General features: G+C 45.7%; 1 protein-coding gene across 5 annotated transcripts; it reads left to right on the top strand.

Moving 5' to 3' along the window:
• Positions 1–37: 37 nt before the first annotated feature.
• Positions 38–11,447, top strand: POP7 (POP7 homolog, ribonuclease P/MRP subunit). Of its 5 annotated transcripts, none has more exons than XR_003127525.3 (3): positions 38–380; positions 1,475–1,522; positions 1,914–2,162. XR_003127525.3 is itself a non-coding variant. In XM_025425992.3 (3 exons), the coding sequence occupies exon 3, from the start codon at positions 10,758–10,760 to the stop codon at positions 11,178–11,180; it is 423 nt and encodes a 140-aa protein (XP_025281777.1). In that variant the 5' UTR covers positions 222–380; positions 1,475–1,522; positions 10,748–10,757; the 3' UTR covers positions 11,181–11,447. The 5 variants fall into 5 exon arrangements, 4 of the variants coding, with proteins under 4 accessions (XP_025281780.1, XP_025281777.1, XP_025281779.1 ...); XM_025425992.3 differs by lacking the exon at positions 1,914–2,162 and adding an exon at positions 10,748–11,447 and having other exon boundaries at positions 222–380; XM_025425995.3 differs by lacking the exons at positions 1,475–1,522; positions 1,914–2,162 and adding an exon at positions 10,748–11,447 and having other exon boundaries at positions 216–380.
• Positions 11,448–12,202: the final 755 nt, after the last annotated feature.

Raw genomic sequence — 12,202 nt, 5'->3', positions numbered from 1 at the left:
GGGCCGCCCCCTCCGCCGCCGCGGCCGCCTCTGCAGCCGCCGCCGCCGCTCCCTCCGTAGCCCCGGTCCCCGGCGACCCGCACGGCCTAGCGCCCGCCCCGCCTGCCCAGTGGGGAGCCCTGGCGCCCGCCGCCCCCGAAATTACCCCCCCGGCACGTGACCCGAGGCCTGGCTCGTCACGTGACGCAGGGCCTGCAGCGGGCCGGGGTGGGGGGTGGGGTCCCCGGGGCACTCCTCGGCTGCCCCCCGGCTGCTCCCGGCACGTGACGCGCGACCGTCGCGACGGAGGCCGCCGCAGGTGGCATCGCAGGGCTCGCCTCTCCAGTCGGTTTCCTCCAGGAAGCCCACCTGGATTGAAGGAGACAGCATACGATCCAGAGGTGTGTTAATTAGAAGTCCTGGGATATATAAAATAAGTGAGGAACTAATCATTTGGAAAGTGTCCGAAGCAGCACTGGCTGATGAGACCCAGAGTTTCCATCTGGCTCCGCCACTGACTACTAGCTTCTAGACCCCGGGGGCAAAGCAGTTGATGGGGCCTCAGTTTCACTTTTAGGTCAGGTGTTACGCTGTTCTCCGCCCCACCCCCGACCTCCACCCGACTCCATTCCCCTAGTGCTGGAAGAATTAAAATAGGTGAATGTGAAAGACGGTGAAGAGAGAAATTATTATGCAAATATGAGAAGTAGATTGACACCTCCTTTGTTTAAAAAAGGGGTTTTCTAGAAAGATTTTTCCAAGTCCCTGAACTTTTTAGGGTGAAAGGTTTTTTGTTTTGTTTTGTTTTTTTATCCCCTGTGTATTTTCACCTTTTTGGCGGGGTAGGGGGTGCTGGTTATTCAGAATGTATACTGTACTTTCCGGCTTCCTAAAACGGCTGTTAGCAAACACAGTGTAATCCTCAGGACGGAGAAAGGTAAAGTGGGACTTAGAACTTGAGTGTCTTGTGTTGTGCCAGAATGGAGCGCAGACCTCAGGAGCTACCAGAAGGCCCTTTGTTCCCGCACCAGTGTTCCCCAGGCTTCTCTGTCCTAGCAGTTTTAGTATCTGTTTTGTTTTGTTTTGTTTTTCCCCAGTTCCCTTCACTTTCATGCAGTCAGGATTTCTTAGTGCTGTTGGTCTCCCCCGCTTGCTGCGAGGCTGGAAAATAGCAATTGTTTAAAGCAAGGGCTCCCGTGCAGATTTCATTCATTACTGCCTGTGGCCTTGGAAATAATCTGTTCCCTCTCTGGATTGTCTGGTAAAGCATTTAACACACTGTTTGGCACAGGGCAAGTACTCCACAAATGTTAGCTGATGGGGGGGGGGGCTTCTGGTTTTACAGGAGAGAAGATATAAAGTTGTGAACACTGTATAAAAATGTATCGACAGAATCCAGGCTTGGGTGAGAATTCTTCACCTAAAGCTTATAAGCTTATGACAGTTTTTTTGTTACAAACTGTTGTTGCTTTTTTTTTTTTTTTAACTTTTCTAGATTGTGTCCTGGGTGATGGAAGTTCCCAGCAGCCAAATCTCTGAATGAGTAAGGTCTTAGCATGTCTCGATTGTTAATTTAGCAAATATGAGATCGCACATTTTTGGTATAGGGGAAAGGGGGGGAGGGATGTCTGTGGAATGCCATCTGTAGGGAATGGTGGGGCCCTGTGCTAAGCTGGAAGGAAGACACTTGGGTAGGTTTAGGAAGAGTGGGGGTCAGCTATACAATAGTCACATTCCTGGCTAATGGGAAAAGAGCACCTGGATCCCTAGTTGGGTGAGAAGGGAAGCGAAACTTCAGCTGAGGGCTTTGAATGCCAACATGAAAATGTGTTTGATCTGAGAGTAGCACCCACTAGATGCTGCCTGGCAAGGAGCACGTGCTGGACTCCAGGGTACAGGGTTGGAGCGATCACCAAGGGTTCCTTGTGTTCCAGCTTGTGACCCTGGCCCAGTAATCTCCTCCAACTGTAGAGCTGGGGAAAATGTTGCTGCTGCTCCTGTTGCTGAAGACACTGTGGAATTTGAATCTGTGAAGTGTACCTCTTTGAGAAAGAATATTGAAATCAGAACCGTGCATCTCCCATATGGAATGAAAAAGAGAATTACGAAAAAAAGACTCAGACCTAAAATATTTTTGTTTATTCCGGTGCTATGCTATTAAATGTCTTGGTCTGTGTTTTAAATTGTTGGGCTTTTTGGGGCTGGATGGCTCAGTGGTTGAGCGTCTGCCTTTGGCTCAGGTCATGATCCTGGGGTTCTGGGATGAAGTCCCCCATCAGGCTCTCTGCAGGGAGCCTGCTTCTAACCTCTGCCTATGTCTCTTCCTCTTTCTGTGTCTCTTATGAATAAATAAATAAAATCTTAAAAAAAAAAAAAGGTGGTCTTTTGGGCACCTGGGTGGCTCAGTGGCTGTCTGCCTTTGACTTAGGTCATGATCCCAGGGTCATGAGATACAGTCCCACATCAGGTTCCCTGCAGGAAACCTGTTTCTCCCTCTGCCTAAGTCTGACTCTCCTTCTTTGTCTCTCATCAATAAATAAATAAATAATATCTTTTAAAAAATAAAAATAAATTGGCGGGTTTTTGAACTGAAGAGAAAGATTTGGTTAGGTGATTAATCAAGATGAAAGGGAGGTCTGAAGTCTAAACAGCCAAGCACTGCCTTTTTTCCTAATGGCAGATTCCTCTGTAGTGTTTGCCTAAAACAAAATGCAAAAAGATAAGTACCATCTTATTGTCAAATCAGTTTATTACAGTGCCTGGCTTCACTCACCTAAATCACAAACCGTTCTACATTATCTGGATGTCAACATTTAGAAAACATTTTTCAGATCTCATGAAAAGACACACTTCTTGAGTAATAGAGTGATAGTTCGTTTTTGGGTTTTTTTAAATAGTTCGTTTAACAATTCTTTTTTTAGGGACACCTGGGTGGCTCAGTGGTTGAGTTGTCTGCCTTTGGCTCAGATCATGAATCTGGGGTCCTGGGATCTAGTCCCACATCAGGCTCCCCTCAGGGAGCCTGCTTCTCTCTCATGAATAAGTAAAATCTTAAAAAATAATAATTAAAAATAATAATTAAAAAAATAATAATCAAAAAATTTTAAATATTTATTTGAGACAGAGAACACGAGAGGGGGGAGGAGGGGCAGAGGGAGAGGAAGAGGGAGAAGCAGACTCCTCACTCAACAGCGAACCCTGAGGCTGGCTCCCAGGACCCCCGTATCATGACCTGAGCCGAAGGCAGACGGCTTAACCAACTGAGCCACCCAGGCATCCCTGGAGAGACAGTTCATAAACTGTTTATTCTTAATTATCACACAAAATGGGCCTCAAAATGAATTTATTGCATTCAAAATTACTTTCTGCCACCAGCTCAGTTTTCCTGTCTACCAAATATAACAGCTTGTCAGGTTATCAGTGACCAGCACGTTCCTGAATCCAGTGATCCATTATCTTATGTGGCCTATCAGCTGCATATGACACAGCTGGTCACTCCCTCCTCCAGGAAATGCTTTCTTCACCTAGTTTCCAGGACACCATACTCGCTGGGTTTTCCTCTTACCTCACCAGCTACTCCTGAGTCTTTTGCAGGTTCCTCCTTTCTTCCTGCACTCACAGGGCTTGGGCTTTCCAGACCTCTCTTTGTAACAGGAGGGACTGCACAGTCTATGAGCCCTACTGCTAAACATTCCTAGCTCAGGTTAGCCACTGCTTCCTTTGGAAAACCTTAGATCTCCCCAAGGTCATATTGGCTATTCCTCCATGGGACTCCACCAAATCCTGTACATGCTCCCCATTTTGCTCATCTCATTTGCCTTCCACACAAAACTGTGAGCTGTTTAGCATGATATTCTGTGATGTAACTAGTATTCCAACAGCCTACCAAGTCTTCTTGATCCGCCTTTTATTGCTGAGAACTTTTCCGTGATATGGATGTGCCATTATGTTTAACTATTCACCCACTGAAAGACACCTGGGGTGTTTCCACTTTGGAGCTAGTACAAATGAAACTGCTGTAGGAAAAAACAAACAACAAAAAAAACTGCTGTAGACAGTTGTGAATGGGTTTTAAAATACCTTTGAGTGCTCTTGCTGGGTCATAGGCTGACTGTATGTGTGCTTAATTTAATTTAAATTTTTTAAAGATTTTATTTATTTACTCATGAGAGACACACAGAGAGAGAGAGAGAGGCAGAGACACAGGCAGAGGGAGAAGCAGGCTCCACACAGGGAGCCTGATGTGGGACTCGATCCCCTGTCTCCAGGATCACGCCCTGGGCTGAAGGCGGCGCTAAACCGCTGAGCCACCAGGGCTGCCCTGTGTGGTTAATTTTGGAAGAAATTGCCAAACTATTTTCCAGAGTGGCTAGACCATTTAACATTCCCACAAGTAGTGTGTGATACATCAGTTTCCCTGCATTCTCATCAATACTTGGTAGTGTCAAGACTTTTTCTTGCAGACATTCTAATAGGCGTGTAATGGTACCTGACCATAGTTTTAATTTGGGTTTCCTTAATAACAACATTGAATATCTCATATGCCGTCCTTATACTCTCTTTGCCAAAGTCTTTGTTCAAGACTTTTGCCCATTTTCTAATCAGGTTATTTTTTTTAACTCGAGTTTAGAGAGTTCTATTCTGGATACAAGTCTTTTGTCTGGTAAGTAATTTGCAAATATTTTTTCCCAGTCTATGGCTTCCCTTTTCATTATATGAATGTACTCTTTTGCAGAGTGAAAGTTTATTTCCCCCTTTTTGCCACATTATGAGATATAATTGATAAAATATCATTTTTTTCTTTTTTAAAAAAGATTTTATCTATTTTTTAATGTCTATTTATTCATAAGAGACAGAGAGAAGCAGAGACATAGGCAGAGGGAGAAGCTGGCTCCCTGCGGGGAGCCCGATGCAGGACTCATCCCAGGACCCAGGATCAGAAGCTGAGCCTGACAGTGAGCCAAGGGCAGACACTCAATGACTGAGCCACCCAGGTGCCCCTCAAATTTTTTCTTTAATAGTTTGTGCTTTTGGAGTTATGTCTAAGAATTCTTCACCTGACCCTATGTTCATGTTCATGAAGATTTTTTTCCCTTAATTTTCATCTAAAAGTTTTATGATTCTACATTTTTATTTAGACCTACCATCCATTTTGTGTTAAGTTTTTGTATAGGGCTAAGGTTCGATTCTTGTATTTATCCAGTAGTCTCAGAACCACTTGCTGAAAAGACTTACTCTTTCCCTCTTTCAACTGCTTTTGCACCTTTGTCTGGCTGTATTTGTGCAAATCTATTTTGGGTTCTCTATTCCATCTTATTGATTTGTGTGTTTATCCTTTGGCAGATACCACACTGTCTGGATATTGTGTTTATGTAGTAGTAAGTCTTAAAGTCAGGTAGCACAGTTCCAACTTTTTCAAAATTTCCCTTGCCCTAAAAAAAAAAAAAAAAAAAAAAAATATTTCCCTTGCCCTTCCATATCAACTTTACAATAAAGTTGTCTATACCTACAGAAATTCTTGCTGGGATTTTCATAGGAATTGCCTTAAACCCAGAGTCCAGTTCGGAGACAATTGGTATCTTTACTATGTTCAGTCTTCAATACATGGACCTCTCTTCTTTAATTTAGATTTTAGAGTTCTTCATCAAGATTTTGTAGGTTTTTTTGTTTTGTTTTGTTTAGGATTTTATTTATTTATTCATGAGGGACACAGAGAGAGGCAGAGACCTAGGCAGAGGGAGAAGCAGGCTCCCTGCGGGAAGCCTGATGCAAGACTGATCCCAGGAACCCGGGATCATGACCTGAGCCAAAGGCAGATGCTCAACCACTGAGCCACCCAGGTGCCCCAGGATTTTGTAGGTTTTTTTTTTTTTTTAATATTATTTATTTATCCATGAGAGACACGGAGAGAGGCAGAGACACAGGCAGAGGGAGAAGCAGGCTCCATGCAGGGACTCGATCCTGGGACTCCAGGATCACACCTGGGCTGAAGGCAGGCGCTAAACCACTGAGCCACCCAGGAATCCCTGGATTTTGTAGTTTTCAACGTATAGATTCTATACGTGTTTTGTCAGACTTAGACTTAATACTTCTCCCTCCTCCCCTCCTCCCTCCCATTCCCCCCCCCATTATAAATGGCATTGTATTTTAAATTTCAGTTTCCAATTGTTGTCAGTATCTATACACGGTTGATTTTTGTATGTTAATCTTGTATCTTGCTAAACCTGCTAAATTCATTTATTAATTGTATGAGTTCTTTGTAGATTCCTCAAAACTTATTATGTATACAGTCATGCCATCAGCAAATAGAGAATGTTTTTATTTCTTCCTTTCCAATCTTTTCTTTGCCTTATTGTATTGGCTAGAACTTTACCAATTGGAGTGGTGATAGATGACATCCTTGCCTTATTACCTGATTTGAAGAAAAAGGTTTCTAGTCTTACAGCATTAAGTATGATTGTAGCTGTAGGGTTTCTGTTAAAGATGCTCTTTAACAGGTTGAGGAAGTTCCTTCTACTCTTTGCTGAAAGTCTTTCTCATAAATGGATACTAAATGTTAAATGTTTTTTTTTTTCTGCATTGATTGGTATCATATACATTGTCTTGCTTAGCTTGTTCATATGATAAATGAAAGTGTTTTTCATATATTGAACCAGCCCGAATCTTTTTTGTTTTTTTAAATTTTATTTATTCATGAGCGACACAGAGAGAGGCAGAGACATAGGCAGAGGGAGGAGCAGGTCCCATGCAGGGAGCCCCATGTGGAACTCGAACCCAGGACCTCAGGATCATGCCCTGAGCCAAAGGCAGATGCTCAACTGCTGAGCCACCCAGGCATCCTAGCCTGGATCTTTGGAGTAAACTCTACTTGGTCATTGTTAATAATTCTTTTTAAATAGTGCTGGATTCAGTTTGCTAGAATCTTATAGAGGATTTTTGCATCTTTGTTCATGAGAAATATTGTTCTGTAGTTTTCTTTTATATAACCTTTGTCTGGTTTTGGTCTTATAAAATCATTTAGAAAATGTTCCTTCCTCTTCTATAGAGAAGAGATTGTGTAGAATTTGTGTGGAGTTTTTTTTTTTTTTTTTCTTATAATTCACCAGTGAAATCATGTGAACCTAGATATTTTTCTAAAGATTTTTAAGAACTAGGACTGTAATTACTTTAATAGTTACAGGACTATTCAGATGATCTATTTCATCTCAGGTAAGTTCTTTTTTTTTTTTTTTTCAGGTAAGTTCTGTAGGTTGTGGTTATCTAGGAAATCGGTCCATTTCATCTAGGTTGCTAAATTTGTGTATATAGAATTTGTACAGGCATATTTTTATTGCACTTTATAGATACTGCATTTTTCACAAATTGGAGGTTTGTGGCAACCCTGTCTGTTAACACCACTTTTCCAACAGCATTTGCTTCTATGTCTGTGTGTCATTTTGGTTAATTCTCTTGAAATTTCAAACTTCTTGTATTTGTTATGGTGTTCAGTGATTACAACTCACTGAAAGCTCAGACGATGGTTAGCATTTTTCAGCAATTAAGTATTTTTAGATTAAGATATATACTCTCTTTAGATATAATCCCATTGCAAACTTAAAAGACTACAGTGCTGTGTAAACATAAATTTTATATATACAGAGAAACCAGAAATATTTGACTCACTTTATTGTTTTTTTAAAGATTTTATGTTTTTATTCATGAGAGACAGAGAGAGAGAGAGAGAGAGAGGCCCAGACACAGACAGAGGGAGAAAGAGGCTCCACGCAGGAAGCCTGACATGGGACTCAATTCCGGGACCCCAGGATCACACCCTGGACTGAAGGCGCCGCTAAACCACTGAGCCACCTGGGATGCCCCTATTGTTGTTGTTGTTTTTTTTTTAAGATTTTATTTATTTATTCATGAGAGATACAGAGAGGCAGAGACATAGGCAGAGGGAGAAGCAGGCTTCATGCAGGAAGCCTGATGTGGGACTCGATCCTCAGACTCCAGGATCATGACTTGAGCCAAAGGCAGACACTCAACCACTCAGCCACCCAGGCATCTCTGACTCACTTTATTGTAATATTCACTTTATTGCAGTCATCTGGAACTCAACCCACAAAATCTCCAAGCCATGCCTGTATTATTCTCTAAGTATCCTTTGCATAGGAGGATCTTTAGTGCTATCCCCACTTTTGGTTCTGGTAATCATAATTTGAGTCTTTTTTTTTTTTTTTTTTAAGATTGTATTTGTTCATGAGAGACACAGAGAGAGGCAGAGACATAGAGGGAGAAGCAGGCTCCCTGTGGGGAGCCCGATGAGGGATGATCCTAGACTCCGGGATTGCTACCTGAGCCAAAGGCAGACTCCGGATCAGAGGATAGAGTATACGGCTCAACCACTGAGCCAGCTAGGTGCCCCGAGTCTTCCTTTTTTTTAAGATTTTATTTTTAAGTAATCTCTACACCCAACGTGGGGCTTGAACTTACAACCCCCACAATTAAGAGCTGCATGCTCTACTGACTGAGCCAGCCAGACACTGCATGTTTTCCTTCTCTTGTTCTTGCTTTGCAGTCTTGTTAGATACATACCAACTTTACTGATCTTTTCAAACAACCAGCTTTTATATTGAGTTTCTCTATTGTTTTTGTGTTTGGTTTTATTGATTTTTGTTCTTTATTATTCCCTCACTTCTCTTCCCCTTGACTTTATTTGGCTCTTCATTTTCTAGTTCCTTGAGGTGGAAGCTTAGATTATGTTTCTATTAAAACTTTCAGGGGCACCTGGTTGGCTCAGCCAGTTAAGAGTCTGGGTGGCTCAGCGGTTTAATGCCTGCCTTTGGCCCAGAGAGTGATCCTGGAGTCCCAGGATCGAGTCCCACATCGGGCTTCCTGCATGGAGCCTGCTTCTCCCTCTGCCTAGGTCTCTGCCTCTCTACCTCTCTGTGTCTCTCATGAATAAATAAATAAAAATCTTAAAAAAAAAAAAAAAAGAAGTCTACCTTTGGCTCAGGTCATGCTCTCAGGATCCTGGGATTGCCCCCACTTCCTGCTCCCTACTCTGCCAGGGCCTTCTCCCTCTCCCTGCCGCTCCTCCTGCTTGTACTCTCTCATTCTGTCAAATAAACACTGTAAAGAAAAACAAATTTAAAAACTATCGTTCAGTGTCCCCAGAATACTCACTGGTTCTCTGAAAAACTGTTTATCCATCAACTCAACTTAAATGTCACTTTTGAGGCAAAATAGGGTTGTAGCCAGCCTTTCCTCCTCACCCCCACATAAACCCCCAAACTTGGTATTAATGAAATAATCTGAAACTAAAAGGACAACAACAGGATTTAAATGGTGCTGATAGAGAAGTTCTCAGGAACCTGATCCCCCCTCCAACCTCCAAACAGGGTCATAACAATGCCAATTCACATGTGTAGGCTTACAGTTTACAAAATTATATTGCGTTTCACAGTTGCAAAACAGGAATTATCATCCCCATCTGACTGTTGGGGCAACTCAAGCAGAGTAGTCCTAGGTTCCCGATACAGGTCTAACTCATTTTTGAAGGGAAGTCTCCAAAAGCTGCACCAAGCTGGTCACAAGAAACCCCTCCCTATTGGCCGAGGAGCCACGAACCCCCCCAGGCACCGCCCCATCCTGCCCGCCAGGGGGCGCACATCCTCGCTGGCGGGGAGAGGGACAGAGGCCGATGAACTCCTTGGTAGGTAGAGGCTGAAGCGTGAGGGTGGATCAGCGTGCTCTGAGGGAACCCTGAAGGCTGGGCCTATGGCTTAAAGTATGGGTCCCCAAGAGCTGACCTTGCAAGGGATGGGGAGAGGGCGGGTCCCTGTGACCTACAGGGGAGTCCCAAGGCGGCGTCTTTTGCCGAGGGCGCGGCCGCACCGCTCAATTCCCCCCTCAATCTCTGGGCAGCGGGGGCCCAGGGCGGGAGATCGGCTCTGCCACGCCTCCTCTGACGAGAGGAATTGCGATGGACGCGGGAGTCCACACTTGCCTTCAGGTCCCTTCACCTTCTCTTGAACGCTCAGCCCTCCCCGCCATCTTTGTAAGCCCCTACCCCAAGTCCTCCACGCCCCTACAATAGTCTCTCTTCCTTCCTCCCTTTCAGGACCCCTCCCGTGAGCCAGTAACTTGGACTGGCCTAGAGAAGCTGGCCCTCCCCAGTTTTTTTTTTTCTCCTCCCCAGTTTTGACTTAGTAGTTGCCTCCTGCCTCCGCGCCCCGCTTGCGTGGCGTACACGTGGTAAAGGAGGTCTTCCGGCGCTCTCGCGTTACTTAAACACATTCCCGCGGTCGCGCGCGCCCAGAGGGGCGGGGAGAACAGAGGCCGGGAAGGCGATTCGTAGGTCGCGGGGGACGGGCGCGCGTGCGCAGTGCGCAGCGCTTGCAGGAGCTTGGAGCCGTCAGGGCGCCCGCGGTCTCGCGATCCCGTAGCGCGGCCGCTTTCCTTCTCTTTCTGGGACCTGAGCGTCCGGGGCTGCGCGGTCAGTCCGGGCGGGTGGGAACAGCTCTTGAGTAGCTCGGCCGGGACCGGGCCGCGTGCTCGGGAAGAGGGGCGGTGGACGGGCCCGGGGTTGGGGGCGGTGTCCTGAATGAATAGGAACCGGGGTGAGGGAGGTTCGGGAGATTGGGGTGAGTGGGAGGGGACTGAGGCTGGAAGGGAAGAGGCGAGTTGAGTGCGCCCCCTCGTGTCTGCACCTTTTGTCCTGGAAATGGGGTAGGAAAGGCAGCGACGTGGCTGGTCACCTCTCTCTGATCTCCCTTCCCCGCGTCAGGGCACACAGCATGGCTGAAAACCGAGAGCCCCGCGGGGCGGTCGAGGCTGAGCTGGACCCGGTGGAGTATACCCTTCGGAAGCGGCTTCCCCACCGCCTGCCCCGGAGGCCCAATGACATTTATGTCAACATGAAGACTGACTTTAAGGCCCAGCTGGCCCGCTGCCAGAAGCTTCTGGACGGAGGGGCTCGGGGTCAGAACTCATGCAGTGAGATCTACATTCATGGCTTGGGCCTGGCCATCAACCGTGCCATCAACATTGCCCTACAGCTTCAAGCGGGCAGCTTCGGGTCCTTGCAGGTGGCTGCCAATACCTCCACCGTGGAGCTCGTCGATGAGCTGGAACCAGAGACTGACACACGAGAGCCGCTGACCCGCATCCGCAACAACTCGGCCATCCACATCCGTGTCTTCAGGGTTACCCCCAAGTAATCGAAATGAGGGTGGGCACCTTATCCACCCACCCCCACATAGGTAGGCTCAGATATTGGCTCTTCTTGTACTGAATACAGTCATGGACCTCCTACCAGAGCCACGTAAGAAAAACCCTATTACCTTACAGCCCAGAGGACTCTGAATGGAGAAGAAGAGTATTGTCTCTTGTTGGGCCCAAGCAGTGGGTCTTCCTGAGTCTATGATCTGTAACCATTGTCAGAGACAATAAAAACTATCCAGCTGTGTTAGTATGCAGCCACCCCACTGCCACTGTCTCTCTCCTGTGTAAATTCCGTATGACATGGAAAGGGAGAATAGGACACTTTACAAGTATTTACATACAGGAGGGAACCCCTAGTGTATCCTGCCTTTGCAGAGAGTATAGATAGTACTACAGCTACAGACAGTGTAACAAAACAAACTTTAGTACAAGCAAAAGCCTGAGAATTCCAGTGTTTGCTTTAAACTTTTTTGTACTCTCAGTGGAAGGCTGAGTGGATAAGGTGTACACTCTTGCCTGCTAACGTAAAGCTGGGATGGCTGTACACTCAGGAAGCATCAGGCTTTCTGGTGGCGGTTCCCAGGACAAGAAAGGTGAGAATTTGAGGACAAAGGGAGCAAAGACTGGGACCTCCTTTTTGTCGGGCTCTGTGATAGAGACTGACAAACAGCTTCACCTGATTCCTGGTCCATTGGGTGTGGGGCCCAAGTTGTCCAGAACCTTTTAGATCCTCCTGGGTGGGCTGCTCTAGTGGGAAAGGAGAGCCTCCAATTACCATGCGCACTGGAGTAAGTATATTTTTGTTTGAATATTTGTAGGGAGATCTGATTTCTCGGGTTTATCAAGCTAGAGTCCTCTAAAGCAACGTTTATCAAAGTGGGTGGTGAACCATTTGTGCATCTTTTTTTTTTTAATTTTTTAAATTTATTTATGATAGTCACACAGAGAGAGAGAGAGAGAGAGAGGCAGAGACATAGACGGAGGGAGAAGCAGGCTCCATGCACTGGGAGCCCGACCT

This window comes from Canis lupus, chromosome 6 (genome assembly GCF_003254725.2).
Source record: "Canis lupus dingo isolate Sandy chromosome 6, ASM325472v2, whole genome shotgun sequence".
NCBI lineage: Eukaryota > Metazoa > Chordata > Mammalia > Carnivora > Canidae > Canis > Canis lupus.
Note: the sequence above shows the minus strand (reverse complement) of the source record. Positions and strands in the feature narration are given on the sequence as shown.